The sequence below is a fragment of the Protopterus annectens genome, chromosome 1.part2 (genome assembly GCF_019279795.1).
Source record: "Protopterus annectens isolate FY-2018-M chromosome 1.part2, PAN1.0, whole genome shotgun sequence".
Classification (NCBI taxonomy): domain Eukaryota; kingdom Metazoa; phylum Chordata; order Ceratodontiformes; family Protopteridae; genus Protopterus; species Protopterus annectens.
In genome coordinates this window covers 762712092-762733140 of record NC_056727.1, presented here as the reverse complement: position 1 = coordinate 762733140, position 21049 = coordinate 762712092, and the positions used below count along the sequence as shown (strand labels likewise).

General features: G+C 39.6%; 1 protein-coding gene across 1 annotated transcript in view; it reads left to right on the top strand.

Annotated features, from left to right (window-relative positions):
• The window catches only part of LOC122791184 (calpain-13-like), a 1289367-nt gene that overhangs the window by 501932 nt on the left and 766386 nt on the right, over positions 1-21049 (top strand). The window contains exon 6 of the mRNA XM_044058898.1: positions 18390-18564. Within this exon, the coding sequence (XP_043914833.1) occupies positions 18390-18564 (175 nt within the window). The remainder of the gene's footprint in view (positions 1-18389; positions 18565-21049) is intronic.

Sequence of the window (21049 nt, the reverse complement as noted above, 5' to 3'; positions counted from 1 at the left end):
CAAAGGAAGAGGCAAAAATTTTTTTTAAAGAAATGAAAAAAGGATGATAGAAAAGCGGTGAAATGGGAGCAAACAGAGTGTAAAACATTATGAAAAGCAGCTAGGGATATGCAGGATGGGTGTAAGAAAGGACCATAGTTCTGTATTTCTTCGGCAGCAACAGCTGTGCATTACTTATTTATTTATTTATTTATTTACATTTGTTGACCGGGAGTATCCGACTGGACGTAGGTCCATTTTCAGCGGAGGCCCGGGGAGAAAAGCTCCACAGTTAAAATAAACAGACAGTAGTGACATAGGATTACATAGTGATTAACAATTTAACATAGCAATTACTTACAACATATTTGCAGATGAAGAACATAGTACATCAGTAGACAACTAGAATCTTTATCTGTGAAGTACATAACAGACATTAACAAATGTTACAATAAAAAGTTCCTGCTGTATAATAAGTACCAGGCTTATGAGCATCTGAGTTTGCTATAATCAAGGTAGTTAGTGGAGTGAAAAGAAAGGTAGTGGTTGGATGGGGTGGGAGATATTAGAGTGGGATTTGCAAGGGCATAGCCAGCATGTTTTTAGGTGCACTTTTAGTAAAGTTTTAAAGTGGGTGCATGATGGTACAGAGGTAAATGTGGGTGGAAGGGAGTTCCATAATTTGGCTATGTTTATATATATATCTATATCTATCTATATATATATATATATATATATATATATATAGATATATATAGATATATATATATATATATATATATATATATATATATATATATATGTTTATATATATATATATATATATATATATATATATATATATATATATATGTTTATATATATATCTATATATATGTATATATATATATATATATATATATATATATATATATATATATATATTTGGCATTACATGTATAGAGTTTGGAATTTACAGGCTCACACGCCACAGCGAGGGGTGTTGGCAACAGACATTTGCAGAGTAATCAGTGGGTTGATTGATTAGTTTCACCATACATAGGGGCAAAATGTAGAGCTATGTGTGGGACAATGTTTTTTTTTTAAGGGACAGCTGCCTTTTGTTTTTTTTAAGGTGAGAGTGGGATGTTGGGGAAGGGTTGTAGGTATGTTTGGGGAGGTAGGTTGGGTGGGATAGGTTGCATTTGCAGACAGACAAGACAGACAAGACAGCAGATGGGCTGTATATGATACATGAGGGGGGTAAACACCTTTGACAGGGAGGGTAGTTGGGAATCCGAAGCCCATGAGCCCCCAAATGGATACAGTGGGACTGAGGTCCCCACCCATGGACAGTCACCACTGCTCCTTCATGGCCCCAAAGGTGGCTGTACTAAGGGCTGGACAGGAGGGACAGGCTGGCCCCTGAGGTCTGCCAGGTGACCCACAATCTGGCACAGCTGCCCACCCAACTCTGTTTGGATGGCGCTGCGCATGAAACCCTGGACCTGTCTGCGGGTGACAGGTTCCTGTCTGTGCCTGCTCCCAGGGGGGATGGGCCCCATCCCCTAAGGCAGTTCCACCTGAAGTTGGTTCAGGACCAGCAGACAAGGAAGGCCCAGGTTGGGTCCCAGATGTGCTGGGGCTGGTGCCATGGCCAGATGTGGTGGGACAGGTGGATCCTCCGGGATCTGCCTTCCCAAACATGCTATGGTGTTGAAGTTTTAAAGAATATGTTGGTTAGTCATGAACAACTCATTTCCAGATTAGTTATAACAGCATCCATTGGGTGTTCCAATTTACCCCATAAAACAGATTTGAAACAGTTGCATAGCAAAACAAACACATACATAAACAGAACAACAGTATGCATCGTAACAGCATGACAGTAACATTGACTGCAACAGGCCACCAACAATGGTATTTGAAGAAGGTATGTTAACATGCAAACTATCAGGTATATGAACAATAATATAACACAAGTCCCAACATTAGGTTTGGAGGAAAACATACTCATAGAGTATGAATTTTAGTATTGATCCAGATAAGGGGTGGGGTAAGAGACAAAAAGTCCTTTAACAAGTGTCTATACTTCTATTTTCCACAACAGCACTGTACTCTATGGGTCTGCCCTCACTTTACATCTGCCTATGGCCCATAGCTTCTGTAGCACAAATATACCTATTAAATTGTCAGCCTGGAATGGTATGGGGCAAACTGTGACAACTCTGGGTACATGACTAGAAGGGAGTCATACATGTCAAGGTTACATATCTGGCACAGGAAGGGTACCCTGAACTGCTGTTATGTGAGTGTGCTGCTGGCATATTTAAACTGGTTTCATATCTGTGTCCAAGGTTATTGGCAGCCGTGACCACTAGCTGTGACAGAGTGACACTTGAAAGATCTATTGGGAAGATTGCATGTTGTACATACCTATTCTGCTGTCATTTTGCAGGCATGTCGTGGGACAGTTGGACAGTTGTACACAGTTTATTAGTATACCCTTCATACAGCTACTACCAACATTTCCTTACCTGTACAACCTGTGGGGAAAATATCTAACACTACCTGACTGTTTTTACATTTATTCCTGATTCCTTGTGGGTAGATATGCACACATCTTAGTAGTATTGCCTGGATTCGAACCATGTCTGGATGTGCAGCATTAACAACTAAGCTGTTTCTCATCACAATGACCTATTGGGGAACCGCTGTTTCGAGATTCACTGGTTTCTGCCTAATAGTCTCTTGGTTAAGCAGTCAAAACTTGTAAGCCTGTGATGCATGCATGACAGATAGTTATTGTACTGTGCATTAATCCTTTAGATTACTACAACCTGGAAAGCAAAGGTTAACACAAGACAATGCTGGATGGAACACAATTTGAAACTTTACATGTTACTATTCAGGGTTCAGAGCTTAGTGCAGTATATATTTCACATTTCAGTTATATCTTGTTTTATAGCTCCACGATCTACGGCTTTCTTACAGCAGGTTCACAGAAGAAGCTCAGTTAATGTATGCTGTCACAGCTACATTTGCTGTGAAGAATCTGTATACATTCTAAATGTCTACAACAACATGCCAGAATAAACACAATCCTTAGCATGTAAAAAAATATATTTATTATTTTACTGTTACATTATTATGCTATATTGTCATATGAGTCATTAAGGACTGTGGTCAGGAAATAATGGCATACATTTGACTTTCAGACTTCTATCCTTCGGACATTTCTGCTAATTCATGACCTGTTGTCTATCAACTTTCTATGTTTGTAAGGGCAATATTTAAGATGTCAAGGTAATCCTATGGGCTAGGCTTTTAAATGATCTAGGGCCATTAACCTAGTACACACCTATGAATCTATGAACTTATGTGTCCCTTTTTAGGGCTTTATCCCCCATTATTGTGCCCTTGTACACATTTCCTGCTTTAGCAGGTTGCGAGGTGTCATAGGGCACTTTTACAATGCAGGGAGTGTGTCACAGAACATGTCACACCCCCTGCATTGCTTTCCTGTTGCCATATGTATTTCAGTGTGCATGGACACTGAAATACTGGCATAATATTAGAGAAATTCTGTAATATTATGCCATACCATGTTTAGAAAGTGCCGTACGGCACTTTCTGAGTGCAGGGGGCATGTTTGTAGTCCATGCACGACTTGAACACACCCCCTGTACATGTTCACTGTCCGTGTCCATTTACCCTAAACAGCAAAGTGCCTTCATGAATATGCAAGGTGTGCTGCTGTGGTTACACAGACAAGAACCACTCCATGCAGGAATAGCACTATTCCTGCACGGAGGCTATTGAATCCCAGGGAGAGTCATGTATGAGTCTTTACAGCTGGAACCACCAATTAAGTGTATTTTTGTTGATGACAGGTATGCTGTATTATTCTGTTATAAAGTTGCTGTGATACTTCATACTGTTGCAAAGAATTTGCTTAGTATTGTCAGGACTACCGAATTCTTATACTGCCATCTGTGTTCTCTGTTTTTGTTATTTGTTTCACAAAAACATGTATATCTTGCATTTTCCACCTAATACACTCAGTATGTATCTTCATCATAAAGCAGCTGAGTTAATATGAAATAAAAACCCCAAATAATAATATTTTCTATGAAAAGGAAATATGTTTTACAGCTATATTCTATAACAACATAAGGTTTATAGCTCAGCCAGGCAAACTAATATTTGATTTCCTGTTGTCCATTTTCCTTAAAAACTATTAGACTGTGTAAAAACAAAATGAAAATGTGATTATGGAGGGGTCTTGTCCTAAAACTTTTATAAGAACATTTTGAAGCTATAGAAAGACATTGTTATTTGAGGCTAGGCTAGAGTTTGGGCCAAAATGGCCTTTGTAAATCAACAGGATGCACCTTATATAAACTAAACAAAAATGTGTAGCTTTTGGTGCTCTTCAGAGGAAAGTAAACAAAGTTGTCAAAAACATAAATATATAACGGCACAATTGCAGCCCAGTATTCTTTATAATGTTGAGGCATAAAAATTACATTTAGGGTGCAGGTGTTCCTTTGTCTTTGAGGGAAGGCATCCAGCTTATTATAGTTTTATAGACAATTATACCAGGAACATTCCCTAAAATATTATAAATAAATGATGAACCATTTTAGAGTCTTTGAAATATAAGGGGAAAAACAGAAGAAGAAAAAAACAAATATTCTGGAGACAGACCTGAAAATCTTCAGCAGTTAAGGGATGAATGCTGTTATCCTGTAGGATGGTACTCCAATAGTAATATTAGAACAATTCCTGAACAACTGAGAGTCAAATCTTAATCAAAGCTATGAGTACCATGTGGTGTAGAGTGTATCTATAAATAGTGATAGGATGATCTTGTTCACAGGCTGAATGCAGTAAAAGAGCATGGTCATACAATGCAACAGTATTGTGGGAAGTCAGTGTTGTCAGTTTACCACAGACATGCATAACTCTGCACATTAATGGCAGGGAGATGCTCATATTCCAGCACAGTGGTGCAGCGGTTAAAGTTGTCACCTCACAGCAAGAGGTTTTCTGGTTTGATTCTCAGCTGGGGTGCCTGCTGTGAGGAATCTGCATGTCCTCCCTGTGTTCATGTGGGTTTCCTTCCATGTTATAATGACATGCATCTAGAGTGTTTCTCCCTGGGCCTCTGCTGAAAATCATTTCATTACAAGTCAGACTTTCCTTGTAAACAAATGTTAAATAAATAAATAATATCCAAAAGAATGCCATTTGTGTTAGTGGCTATCATCTTCTCATCTCACAGGTGCTGAAGTCTATCCCATTTCTCTTAGTTGCTGTGACCATAACTGGAATATCTTGACGTGGTACTGATGTGGGGTTGGAACTCCTTCATGAACTTGTTCACGTTCAGCTTTATACAGTATATAACATACAATTGTAGTGACATTGCTGTTATTGTTGTTGTGGTACATATGATCTGCACACTATCTGGGCTGCTTCAAAGTAAGACCATGCCTCACTCATACCAATGACGATGAGGTGTCAGGATGTATGCAGCTATACTGATTAGCTTCTGCAAAGATATACTAGCTAATACTGTAGACTTAACCATGTTTCACATCATTTTCTGAGGGGAGATCTTTTTTATCTATGTCTGCACAAAATAGCTCCTTTTTCTATGAATTTTATTTCATTCCCATCTTCCTAATACATGACAGTCAGACAATGTGCTAGAATTTGGGTGGATTCAGTTTGGGACACTGCCATAATGTTTCTCATATGGTACTGGTTTGTCCCAGATGCAAGTATTCACTCCTGTGGGACTAGATTATTTTACAGGTTGCACGACATTGTGTGGAGTGCATTTATCTTTTACACGCACACGCACACGCACACACGCACACACACACATGCACACACTTGCACATACACGCACACACACGGACCAGGACTTTATCCAGGTGATAGCTATCAGTTACCTCCTGTTTGGTGAGCTGGTCAATCCAAATCTTCTCATAATACCTGACTAGCTGCTGCATTGTTGCCAGCTGAGGTTCAGGTAGCAGTATCATCTGAGTTATCAGAACATTTATCTTGAGCATTAGTTCAGCAGCTAGAGCCAGCAATTTGACAAGCATTCTGAGTAAATCCTAGAAAATTCTGGTGTGCATCACCAATTTTTAATTCTCTAAGTATCTTAGCATATATATACATTATTATGCAATTGCAGGCAGGATGCTAACAGTTTGTAGACAAGTAATTATTTTAACCTGCAAGCCTTTTTTGGAATGCCAGATATCTTGAATGGGTTCTAAACATTGCTGTAATACAGCCACTGCCTGAAGAACTGAAGTGTCTAGTAATATTTATTCATTTGGTTATTTATTTCTTTTTAGTTTACTGGGAAGGTCCATCTTTGCCAAGGACCCATTTTTAGTGGAGGCCCAGGGAGAAAAGGGGTCTATATCATTTGAGCAAATGCTTAATTGAGCAAATCACTATTTGTCGAATTGAATTAAGTGAAAGCTCAATTAAGCGAATGCTCGCTTAAGCAAATTTATTCCCAGGGAAAGGACGTGGTTGACCATCATCGGGAATTTGCCCTTTTCCCCACTGTAGTGCGATCTCTGAGTTAATATATTTAGTTGGGGGGGTGGGGGCAATGCCCCCCACTTTGCAGAGTTTTAATTTTTATTTTGTTTGTTACGATCAGTGGGTGGGCAGTTGTTTTTTTCCCTGGGAAACTTTTTGCTTAAGCAAGCGTTTGCTTAATTGAGCTTTCACTTAATTCAGTTTAATGAATAGTGATTTGCTCAAATGATATAGACCCGAGAAAAGCTCCAAGAAGAAATTTACAAATAGCCATATATAACAGTAACATAACCATATTTAAAGCAGTAACATTCCATATTTTAAGATTGGCATAGAAAAAGTTACCACATATAGGTTTTTAGCCCATAAAGACAATGGCATTATTTAGACCATAGAGCAGTAGTAGCTTATCTAATACACGCAGTGAATTCTCACAGGGAGTAAACATATTCATTGTAGAGTACTACCAAACACAAGGGGTAAAAAGATCAGTGCTTAGACTCAAAAGTGGTAAAGAGCAAGGAAAGTGAGAAAGGGGGAAGGTAGGACTTTTGGTGTCAATTCATGTTAGTAATTAGAGGGATGGGACAAAAAGTTGGAAGAAACATCAGATAAGACAGTATGACCTGGTACTGCTATATGGGAGAGATAGTATATTCAGCCTGGGTTTGTGCAGGAGCACATCCAGTTGTTGATGAGGTGTTCCTTAAGCAGATGTTTAAATTTAGTTGTATTGATGCAATTAATTATTGTTTGAGATAGTTTATTCCAAAGTTTAGATATGTGGTTAGAGAAGAGGGAATCCCCAAAGCCATTGTTAGATTTGATAACTGTTAGCAGAACTTTGTTGGTGGATCTTAGAGTTCTAGAGATAGAGTAGGGCTGAATAAGGTATTTGAGATAAGGTAGTTGACTATGTAGTGTATGAAGGTTAGTTGGTTATAGGTCAGAAGATTAGGAAGTTCTAGCCATTTCAGATGCTGCAATGCATTGCAGTGGTGTGATCTGCAAGGGAGGTTTAAGAGAAATCTTGCGATTTTGTTGTAGCAGGATTTCAATTTTTTTTAACTGAGATTTTCTGAGCTGTGTAAGTATAGGTGAAGCATAAAGGATGGTGGAAAGTAGGTGGGTTCTGAATATGGCTTGTCTGGTGGGGTGAGTTAGCAAATGTTTGATCCTATAGAGTGACCCTAGTTTGATATGTACCTTTATGATGGTTATGGCTAAGTGCTTGCCAAACCTTGGGTTGTTGTCAATGGTCACTCCTAGGAGCTTAGTATGCTCTACTGCTTCTGTTATGCTATTATTGGAAGAGAGGATGGTGAAGGGAGGGGTGCTGATTATGTGTTTTGTTACTAGTAAAGAGCATGAGATTAATTTCATTTGGGTTGACACCAAGTTGAACATCAGATAGGTAACTTTTGATGTTATTGAAGGCTTTTTGGGTTGTTTGAAGGCGTGAAGAGATAGAGGGTGCTGAGCAAATAAGGGAGGAATCATCAGCATATTGAATAAGTGTTGCATGTTGAACGGCTGTGGATAATTTATTTGTGAATATGGAGAACAGTAGTGAGCAAAGTATTGACCCTTGGGGTATGCTAACTGAGACAATTAGCAGGAGTGATAGTTCATTATTCCATTTGACTGTTTGTTGGTGGTCTGATAAATAGTTAAGAAACCATAATAGGGTGGACTTAGATTTAGGGAAGCTAGTTCATCGAGAAGGGTCTGGTGGGAAATTGTGTCAAAAGTTTTTGACATATCCAGAAAGATAGAGACATGGTGACTATTGCTTCTGAACTGGTTAATTGAATTAGTGAAGTTAATGAGGGCTGTAGTGGTGCTATTTAAGCCTAAACCCATGTTGGGAAAGGAATAGTAGGTTATTATGTAGAGATATTGTAGTAGTGTGTGAACACATTTTTCAAGGATCTTGGCAAAAGGAGGAAAAATAACTATGGGCCTATAGTTGCTGAGTTCAGTGGCTGTCCCACCTTTGTGTAGTGGGATTATATGAGAGGTTTTCCAGAGTTTTCAGATGTATTGTTCTTTAATGGACCAGTTAATAATGATAGAAACTGGGAAGGAAATCACGTCTGATGAAATTTTCAGATAGTCCCTGAGAAGCTGATCTGCAGCGAGGGTTATGATTTTCAAGTTTAGAAAGACTTTTTTATGGTGGTGGTCTGTATAGACTTTCTTGAGAAGGAATTGAGTTAATCTAAAGTCTGAGTAGGTAATGACAGAGGGGTATTAATGTTGTTTTTTATGTGTGATAGGAAAGAGTTGATAAAGTAGGAGTTGAACTTCGAAACAATATTATCAGTGGTACTGGTAGAGGTTGGAGCAAGGGTTGTGTTGTGTCCAGGCTTCAGCAGGCAGGTAATGACTTGCCAGAATTTTTGTGGGTTATTCTGATTTTTAATTTGAGTGGCAGTATAGTATACGTTTTTGTCATGCTGAATTTGTTTTTTAGCTAGATTACTGAGCTATCAATAGTTGTGTGGTAATGTTTCATTTTTTGTGTCATGGTAATGATACCAGGTTCTATCTCTTTGTTTAAGGAGTTTTTTTGGTTTCTTTTGTGAGCCAAGGCATAGGTTTGGATTTAGTACAAATTTTTCTTAGGGGAGCTAGCTGATTGAGGATATTGATAAATTTATCATTAAAGTGTTAGACAACCATATTGAGATGGAGGTGTTGTATATAATATGTTTATTCCCCTGAAAACTGTATAGAAACTCTACATATTCATTCAAAACCACAAAAAGAGTATGGCAACAGACCACAAAGTTGATATGCTCATTTTTATATTACTGTAAAATGGTTAAATGGTTAAATGGTATCCCCATATGTGTAGGCCCTAATCTGGATTTGTGATGATCTTTTATGAAGACACATCACCAACCCTCACACAAGGTCTGCAACAATGTATTGTAGGAATAGGAATATTTTAAGACTGTGTACTTGTTATTTAAACTTCAATAATTTATGAGTAAAACCTTTTTGTGCCCTTTTCAGTTAGCTCAGATTTACAGGAACTTAGGTTCTGTCTAAAACAACTGAATAGTGGTTATAAATCACTATAAAAGCTCTGAGAAGAAAGGTGTATTGCAACAGTCACAAGCCAGGCTACGTAACTGTACACTTTCATCAAGACAATGAGACACTGAATTCACAGTGAACAGAACAAAACTATGAGCCAGTTATTAACTGTTAAGACTGTGCTAAGACAATGGAGAAATTCAAGCTGATGGAAGCATCTTGATTAGCATGTGAGGTGTTCCATCACTGACAAATACATCTATATGTTCATGTCCAGTAACATCTTATGTAGCATACAGAACCTGTTTTTTGATCCATAAATAAGGAATAACCAGCTTATATGTCTCACTGTGATCTTTCAGTCTTGTTTTTTGCTCCTATATTTTAGCCCCAGACAAAGTCAAACGTATGTCTTCCATACAGATTCAAGTGAGTTAAATATCTATTCATCATAAGGATTAGTCCTACAGTGTAACTCCTTACAAATGGGAATTAACTTCTTTCAGATGCCAGTCTTTCTAAGCTGGAATATGCAGCAATCAGACATCAACACAGAGAGCTTGTATGCTCCTCAATCTGAAGACATTAGTACGGTACTGATCAGTCCAGGAGATACTAGCTGATGCCATCTTCTTTCTTACTGTAAAGAAGTGTATGGTTGCTTGATTCCAAAATTCCATGGTTTCCTTCCATACAACTTCTAGTTTTTTTTGCATTTTGACTTGTTTTTTGGAAGGGAGTATGACAAACCTCCACCTCTGGGCCAGTAATGAAGGAGCCTCAGTCCTCACCACTGGCACCAGTTGGGGATGTTCACTGAGAGGATAACAGGTACACACTATCTCCAGATGCAGCTGTCTGCATCAAGCACGATCAAGCACAAATTCCTTTAAGAGCACAAGGGGAACACAGTCAGTCCGGGACTGGTTTCTCCCTGTTTCTCCAGATCCCCAAAAAGACTCTTCACTGGCACAACTATAGAGTTGAGCTTTCAGCTGGGTGTCCAAGCCAAGATATTCAGCACCTTCTCTGTCCACCCAGTGCTTCGTGTAACTACCCAAGTAGCTCACACACACACACACACACACACACACACACACACACACACACACACACACACACACACACACACACACACAAGGCTGGGAAAGGCTGGAACAGGTTAACTAGCTATGCCTCCTTCTGCCGAGACTATAATGTAGTTATGATTGTCACCAGACACTCCTGCCAGCTACCTTAAGGCTCTTCCAAGGGCACCCAATATACTGAGTGAAATTAATATTAATACAAATGATAGTTTGTCCAAGAGCAAGGCTATTAGGAGTGGCCCATATATGCAGTTACTCTCAAAACTTAAATATCTCTACAAAGATCAGCCACAATGAAAGGTTTAACTATAATAATAAATAAAAAAGAACAAGAAAATATTAAGTATATATTCACAGTGACATTAGAGTTCAAAACCACAGGAAATATTTAAAATAACATTGAAGGACAGACTCAGACAAATAAAGGAAAACAATATCTAAACTAAGCTTCACTATATTCCTGACTGAATCTAACAGAATCATTATTCCTTACTTACTTAATAGAGCAAAGCAGATGATGTGCTCAATGGTCTTTCTTGTTGTCAGGCCCAAGACAGAATGCAGAATGCTCTGTCACACTAAGAGAGTTTTCAAAATAATATCTAAAATGCTACTTCTGAGATAGTTTGCAGAATTACATCACTTCCTGGTCATCTGACTTCTAGTTTCTCATGCAAACCCCCATTATTGGAAGCTGGCAGCTCTTAGCACCTACCTGTAAAAATACACACATAAGGGCTTTTACTCAGCTCTATGGCAGCTGCTGGAAGTCATAAGACAATTTAATTTAGCCATACTTCCAGAGTAGTAATTAGTTCACCCCAAAGACAATACAGAAAGCTTCCTAGTACAGACTTTATGTATCTGGCTACATCAGAACCTTTCAGATAGCATCTTTATGGCCTAGCCTGCAAAGTGATTTAATTTTAGATATATTTAAAGTTTGCTGGCCAGAGGTTAACCTCCTGTCTCCCAGTTTCTTCTTTTAAATTGTGTACATTTAAACAGTTACAATAGTGCATGTACATTTCTGTTCTCTCCAGTAGGGCACACTATGGATACATTTCAAACATAAGCACTTTACAAATACCCTTTCAACACAAACATCTGTATAAATCAGTTTGATATACACATGGCATACAGTTCTAAAACATTTGTAACATAAATATCTTGTATAAATCAGTTTGATATTCACAAATGACATATAATTATTTACAAAATTCCAGCTAGCTGTGCTGGAGTATTTCCTATCATCACACCTCTGCCCCCCTTCAAAGACTCAAGCTAGTTTTTCAAGTGCCCCTTGAGAAACATTGCTTGAGAGGAATAAACCTATCTGGGAATACATTACCCCATACCCTGTCTTGACAGCCCATCTGCATTGGCATTGTAACCCCACTGCAGTGCTGCACTGTCATATCATATGCCTGCCACCCTAGGCTCCACAATAGTAACTTGGAATTTTGCTGGTGGCTCCCTGTAGCCATAGATCCCCCTCAAACTCTTCCTGCCTCCTACTGCAAATGCTCAGCACAAGGGTGTCCCTGTCAAGGTAAGGTTTCATGGTGTTAACATGGTACAATTGGTGCCCCCGCCTCCTGCGTAGCAGTTCTACCATGTAGTTAACATCACTGATCTTTCTTACCACTTTGAAGGGTCCCTCACAAGCTGCCTGCAACTTATTGTGTCTGACAGGAATGAGAACCATAACCTGCTGCCCCAGAGTTTACTCTCTAGCTTGAGAATTCCTGTCATGACAGACCTTTTTCTGCATTGGGCTTCTGCCAGGATCTCCTGCGCCAAGCCCATGAGTTCCCTGAGCCTTGTCCTAAGGTTTAGGAAATATGCCACAACAAACTTCTTGTGGGATTCACACTAACCCTTGCACTCATCGCAAATCAAATCTAGATGTTCCCTCACCATATGCCCTTACAGCATCTCAAAGGGTGAAAAACCTGTGGATTCCTGGGGTGCCTCTTTGTATGCAAACATCAAATGGGGCAAATATCTGTCCCACTCTCTCTTAAACTATGCTGCAAATGCCTGTAGCATGATCTTTAGTGTAGACTTTATTCTCTCCACAAGACCATTAGTCTGGAGATGGTAGGGGGTGGTCTTTAGGGGCTTCATCCTACAGTGCTTCCAGAGACAAGCCAACAGGTCTGACATGAAATTGACATCTCTGTCAGTCAGTATTTTTCTTGGGAAATCCACCCTGCTGAAGGTCTCTAGCAAAGCATTTGCCACCTTTTCTGTCTTAATGGAGGACAGGATCACTGCCTCAGGGTATCTGATAGCATAATGTATTACCACTAGGATATACGTCTTCTCTGCGGAACTTGGAGTATTCAGAGACCCCATGTTATCCATAGCTACCCTCTGATATGCCTCCTGAATCACAGGCAAAGGCACCAAAGGAGCTTTGACCTTGTCTCCCACCTTGCCTACTTTTTGGCACTGCTCACGGGTCCTGCAGTACCTTGTTACATCCCTTCCAATCCAAGGCCAATAAATGTTCTGCATAATATGTCTCTTGGTATGCTTTATGTCCATATGACCTGCAAAGGGAATGTCATGGGGTATGGCTAGAAGTGCCAGATGGTAGGCTCTGGGCACTACCAACTGCTGCATTCTCTCACCCTCTAACCTTCTTTCAGGGGGCCATTCTCTATAAAGTAACTCTTTGTTCCAGTATATGGAATTCCCTTTTCCTTGAGAATCAGGCACCTCTCTAGCAACCTCCCTCAAGCCTTGTAGTGTACGGTCTGAGACCTGAGCCTGTCTCAACTCCTTCTTTGTAACCATTCTCAGCTCCCCTTCCACAGAAAGTCTGATATCCTCTGACAGTGATGCCTCACTGTCAGGCTGGGTACTACTACTTACCTCTGCCCTCGCAGTCATTCTGTCCAAGGGAACATCAGTACCCATCAGTAGCTGTGGCTCACCTTCAGTTTCACTGCTACAGGGTAGCTCCCTCCCTGAAGTAGCCACCTCACCAGTCCTGGCTTCAAGTGTGTGGTCTGTCTAGGTCCGCCTCAGGCTACCAGACCTGCATGCCTGTCTCCAAGCCTGACTGGATGTAACTGCTTGCTCACAAGGTACTGCATTATCAAAATCATTTCCTATCAGGACATCTGCAGGGATATCCTCAAACACGCCTACTTGCTTGCTTCCTTTTCCACCCTCCCAGTCAAGGTGAACCCTAGCCAAAGGTATTTGGAATGGGGACCCTCCTAAAGCTCTGACTGGAGTAGACTGGCCAAGCAAGTAGTGCTCCTCTTTAACCATTGCAGGTTTCACAATGGTTAGATCAGAGGCTGTGTCTCTCTTAGCAGTGGCCTGTTTTCCATCTACTAATATAGGATTTAACCTCTTGTAGTAGGTTGGTACCCTTGTTGTCTCCAGACAACTTACCACTGGCATTCTGTTATTCCCACTTACTGGCTCCCCTACCTTTTGTTCCCCACCTTGCCCCCGTGGACATCTATATGATACATAGCCCCACTGGTTACATTTAAAACATTTAACCCCTGATCCTGGCTGTGTACCTAAACTAGTGGCTTCCCACTGTTGCTTGTGGACTCTGTTGGGGTGGTTTAGGCTACCCACCATAGAATCCCTTAGATCCATGTGCAGCACTGGATATCCCTTTCCTGTACAATGATGCCCTGCTTGCTAAGTAGAGATCACATTTTTCCCCCAGTTCATCTGCTATGTTGCATTCCCTGTCTGCCAACCAGATTCTCATGTTCTCAGGCAAAGTGCTAAGGGCTTGTTCCCTCACCAAATGTTCTACCAGCTCTTCAAAAGTGGTGACCTGACACCCACTCACCCACCTATGAAAATATGTGCTTAACTCAGCAATGTAATCACACACTTTCATCTGCCTTGCGTTTATGCTCACAAAACTTTTTTCTATAAGCTTCAGGTGTTAACTTAAAACACTCTAATAAACATTTATTTAATTTGTTATAGTCTAAACAATCAATATCAGACAATTTAGAAACAGTAGTTACAGTTTTACCATGGAGTAAGGGGGTCAGGAACCGTACCCAGAGCCATCGGTCAAGATTATAGTGTTTACATACCCTTTTAAGCATATGAATAAAACTTTCAAAATTATCTCCCTCTGTAAATTGTAGAAAAAAATGACTGATCTTTATTGCTTCTGTGGTTCAGTTATACCCTTCCCCATTACCTCCATGACCCTGATGAAGAGTCAACATCTCCTTTTTATGTTGCCTCTACCTCTCATTTTCTTTAGCCTCCAAGCATCTCAGCCTCTCTTTTTCTTCAGCCTCAAAATTCCATAGTTTCTTATTTTCTTCAGCCTCCAAATACTGCAGTCTCTCTGCTGATTCTATTTCCAAATGCTTGGCCTCCAGTTCAAGTCTCTTTAACTCCAGGTGGATTTTTAAGTCTTCTGATGAAAAATTGAACTGTCTATTTTCTGAGAGCTGTACATCCCCAAGGCCAGTCTGGCTGCCTTCCTGGTTGCTGGTCTGTGATGCAGCTGTGATTAAGGCTGCAATCATTTCCCCTTTAATCGCATTGACATGCATCAGTCCTTTGACTTGGCACATCTCAGCCAAATGGCTCCTTGTCAGGTTGCCATAATCCTCTGTTGACATCCTTGCCTGCTCTCCCTGACTAACTAAGCTAACAAAAGTAAATAAATAACACTATTGTGATATGAAACTCTTAATGTTCACCATGTGGCTGCTTGAGAGTACAAACACCTTCTTTAGTGACAACTTATTACAGGCAGCAGAAGTTCAAAATTATCCACACCACTGTTAACCAATATGTGATGTTGTGATCCCACCACTGCCAAACAATATGTGGTGACCCACCACTTCTGGGACAGTAATCAAGAAGCCTCAATCCTCACCACTGGCAACAGAACAGGTACACACACAGTATCTCTAGATGCAACTCTCTGTGTCAAGCACAGTCAAGCACAATTTCCCTTAGGAGCACATGGAAAACAGTCTGTCCAGGGCTGGTTTCTCCCTATTTCTCCAGATCCTCAATAAGACTTCCCACTAGCAGAGCTTTAGAGTTGAGATCTCTTAGCTGAGTGTCCAAGCCAAGACCTCCTGTACCATCTCTGTCCAACCGGTGCTTTGTGTCCCTGCCCAAGTAGCTAACACACACACAGGTGCACACACACACACACACACACACACACACACACACACACACACACACACACACACACACATACCTGGAAAAGGCTGGCACAGGTTTACTAGCTATGCCCCCTTCTGCCCAGACTATAAGGTAGTTATGACTGCCACTAGACACTCCTGAAAGCTACCTTAAGGCTCTTCCAAGGGGATCCAATATACTGAGTGAAATTAATATTAATACAAATGGTAGTTTGACTTAGAGCAAGACTATTAGGAGTGGCCCACATAGTGTGACCAAATAAACATGCAAATACTCTCAAACTTAAATATCTCTACAAAAATCAGCCACAATGAAAGATTTAAATGTATTTAATAATAAATAATAAAAGAACAAGAAAATACTAAGTATATATTAACAGAGCAAGGCAGATGATGTGGTGAATGGTCCAGCTTGTTGTCAGACCCAAGACAGAATGCAGAATGCTCTGTCTCACTAAGAGACATCTCAAAATAATATCTAAAATATTACTTCTGAGATAGTTTGCAGAATGACATCACTTCTGGTTATCTGACTTCTAGTTCCTCATGCAAAGCCCCATTGCTGGAAGCTGGCAGTCTTTAGCACCTACTTGTAAAAATACACATGCAAGGGCTTTTGGTCAGATCTGTGGCAGGTGCTGGAAGTCATAAAACAATTTCATATCTCTGCACTTCCAGAGTAGTAATTAGTTTTCCCCAAGACAATACAGAAAGCTTCCTAGTACAGATTTTGTGTCTCTGGCTGCATTGAAACTGTGAGATAGCATCCTTATGGCCTAGCCCATAAAGAGATTTCATTTCAGATATATTTTAAAGTTTGCTGGACTGAAGTTAACTTCCTGTCTCCCAGTTTCCTCTGTTGAAACATATACATTTAAAGGGTCTATATTACAACATTGAACTCACAAGAGCCTAAACGTTGTAATATCGAATCCAAATGTTCAAAATATGAAAATAGCAAAGCCACGGCACACCAATTGTTTTCCCAGGGAAAAAAAATCGGTGGGCCGTTTTTGGCACTTTGCTATTTCCTCCACTGTGGTGCGATCTTGGAGTTGGTATATTTAAGTAGGAGTGGTGTGGGGGGCAAAGCACCCCATATTAGTTTAAGTTTAAAGTGTAAGTGTTTTTTTTTTTTTTTGTAATGGAGCAGCGATTTTTTTCCCTGGGAAAAAAATCACTGTTCTGTGTTTTCGGAATTATTGGGTTTAGAACTTTATGGTTTGATATTATAACATTTGAACTCCTGTGAGTCTGATGATGTAATATAGACCCAGTTTAAACAGTTACAATAGTGCATGTACATTTCTGTTCTCTCCGGTAGGGCACACTGTGGATACATTTCAAACACAAGCACTTTACAAATACCTTTTTCAACACACACGTCTGTATAAATCAGTTTGATATACACATGACATACAGTTCTAATACATTTGTAACAGAAGCATCTTGTATAAATCAGCTTGATAGTCACAAATGACATATAATTATTTACAAAATTCCAGCTAGCTGAGATTGCAGTATCTATCGTCTGTCATCACAGGGGTTCCAGTGGCCCATCACATCTTTGGAACTCACAAAATGTGTTTGCTTGAGGGAAATATTTTCTTCTCAAAGTCTGAAATTTGCAGTGCCTCTTTTGCCTGGGAGAAGATCACAAAGACACTACTTTCACTGTAAGACATTTAACAAAATAACATTACTCTGTTGCATTCATAATCTCAGGGCATTTATGGAGCACAAAAAAGCTTCTCGCAATAGCACATGAAAATTTCAGTCCCTCATCCACCTGAGAAATTTTCATGAGCAAAAGTATAAGGGAGATGCCCACTGAGATAAGTACTGACTGGAAGTCATCCAAGTTGAGAAAGTTGGAGGTCAAAGAATCTGCAAACAAACAACATGTGGCCTTACAGTTCTCACCAGTCTTACATAGGGTTAAGGACGTGATCGCAGGAGAAGTGCACTAGTGTTATCATGCATTAGCATGATTGTGGAGGAACAGGTGAACATTATGTACTATATATTTAATTTGTATTCCATGCGTCAGACTGCAAGTAGACAAAATACCAAGCTTGCCATTAATTAATTAATTCATTCATTCATCCATTTAGTCCTCAATAACCTGCTGGAACCAGTTCAAGAATGTGGATGGAGCCAGAGCCTATCCCAGTAGTCAGTAGCGATAGGTAGTGCAATTAATCCTAAATGGTTCACTAAACCATTACAAAACGCACTCCCACCCTCCACACACATACACTAACCCATGCACATGCAAATTAATTTGGAGGATAGCCAACAACAGATCTTTGTGAGGTGGGAAGAAATAAAGGGGACACACAGACTTCCCGTATAAGGCACACCAGCCTATCAGAGAACCAAACAAGAGAAACAAGAGCTGTGATGTTTGATGTTTGCTAATATGTTGCGACTATTTTGTCCATTTCATTTTGTTTTTATTCATCTTCCATCATTTCAAAAGGCCATGCTTGATAAATCATTGATCTTTATGTATACTTTCAGTATCTAATATCATCTATATTCTTTCCAGGCTTCATGGATCCTACCAAAATTTGCATTTTGGCCGGTTAGATGAGGCACTTGTGGATCTCTCTGGGGGAATCAAGAAGAGCATTCATCTAGAATATGCTTCTAAAGACCTGTGGGCAATGATGAAGAAAGCTGCAAAATCTCATTCTCTGATGGCTTGTAGCACCCATGGAAAGGTAAGCTGTATTCCTTTTTTAGTTAGTTAACAAGTTAGGAATTTTATAACTGGTAGTTTGCAGTAAAACAGAACTAAATGAAACTGGAAGAAATACATCTACAGACATCAAAACATTGAAGAAGAAAATAAAACACTCTATATACTTAAAATAAATAACTAAGTCATGCAAATATCAGATGCAATAATTCTGATCTGTAAACTATTAAGCAAGACACAGACCATGATTCATAGAGATGCGCTAGGCAGCTAGGCAAGGCCTGATAAGGAAGGCAAGGCTGTGAAGCATAAGAAATGCTCTAGTACTTCTAAGCACCCTGCCCTGCTAAGCACTGACATGATTAACAGGAGCAAATGAAAAGAACAACTGAGGTTAGTTGTGCAGCTCTAAAGGTATGTAGCAGACCAGAACAAAGGGAGCATGCAGAGTGTGCCTGATAGCAGGTTGTGTAAATAAATATAACCTGCCATCTCACTCCACAGAAACATCTGCTCAGTTGGGTAATGTATGTGTGTGTATGTATGTGTGTGTCCTCTTGCACACACACAGTGGAAATTCAGTAATGGAATAATGTTGTCTTAGATTTGCTGCTCATTGTGGCTCCATTTTGAAAAAGTTATATTAAGCAGTTCATTGTCATTCACGATAGGAGGTCTCATTTGCCTATATAATCAACAAAAAGTGTTTAATTTGCAGAATTTAGCAGAGCCATTTTGATTGCTGGTAGTCTCTGGGTCACACAGCAATGTCATTGTGATACTTCTCCACCTAGTTTTTCCCTCTCACCTATACCAACCTCCATAATAAAAAGAAAACTCCTTCATAAATTCAAACCTTGCACTAAGCACCTGACAAGGTACCTGCAGAATTCCTACAACTATCAGCAAGCTACATTGCCTATCCCTTCAGCATACTCCTTAATGGATCAATTCAGGAGTCCCATGTACCACATACCTGCAAAAAAGCATATATTCTCCCGCTTTATAAAGGAGGCAAAAACTCTGACATCTCCAGTTTCCAACTCATCACTATTCCCTCTCTGATCTCTAAAATATTAGAGAAATGTGTTCATACTCAGCTTTTTGATTGCCAGGTTGAAAACCAATTCCTTTCTCCTCTACAGCATGGCTGCAGGTTAGGTCATAGTTGTACCACAGCCCTCATTTCCTTTATAGACACAGTAAATAGGGTCTGTGATGCTGATAACATTGTCTACTCACTCTCTTGACCTCTCTAAGGCCTTTGATAATGTATCCCATCCCCTTCTTATCACTAAACTCACCAACTTAGGCATCTCACCCCCAACATTTCTTCTCACCTTTTCTTAACACAACTAAAGGTGTACCCCATTGATCCATACTAGGCCCTCTCCTCTTTAGCATATTCACTAACAACTTTCACACCACTCTTACTCAAGGCATAGTCATGCAATATGCAGATAATTCTACAATCATCTACATTGTTAAGTCCATATCTGAACTACAATTACTTACCCAAAATGATTTTGCAATAACTGAAACTTGGATGTCTAATTATCATCTCACTCTAAACCCCAATAAAACTAAGCTCCTAATATTCATCCCCCAAAATACTACCCCCTTAACAAGAATGAATTTGTTGTCCATTCCCAAAACAACACTAACACTTCCAAGTACTAAACTGCTAGGTGCCATCATAGATGAAAACCTAACATTTAACCTCTATATCCACAACAACATCAAAAATAGACACACCAAAAATCGGGTATCCTCTGTAGACACAACTATTTCATTAGCCACTATGCAAAAAAGTCTCTAGCCTCGTCCTCTCTGCTACCATCTCTATTATATGGTGCCCCTATCCTTACCAACATCCAGTCATTTCTGAATTCCATACCTGACACATGCTACAATAAGATTGCAAAAATTCATAACAAATGCGAAATTTTCAGCCCACCATTGTTCATCAATACATCAATTAAACTGACTTGAACTTCATATGACCTCACATATTTAGAATTAAGTACTGCACATAAATTTATATATAAACCATCAATTTGCCCTTTTTCTTTCTTCTCTACTGACTATGTGCCACACAAACAGACCTCTTAGATCTGAAAACAAACTACTACTCAAAGTTGAAAAAACAAATCTCTCAGCTGATCATATGCTTTACTCTTTTACTATCTCAAAAACTATGGAATATCTTCCCACCAACAATCGAAACCATCAGCAATCCAGCTGTCTTTAAGAAGTCCCTCAGACAACACCTTTCCTCTCTCTGGCAATGCACATGCACCAGAACAGCACCCCCCAAAACTCCCTCCTCTACAATGCCATACCTTATTCTATCTCTATACTTACATAATTTTTTTATCTCTCATTTACCACAACTCACCCACTTGCTCTGCCTTCCATATTTTACAATTACTCATGCCTAAAAACCTCTAAGTGTTAATGATCATAAAACTAATATTCTATTTGTACAAACTCCCTTATTACTGTAA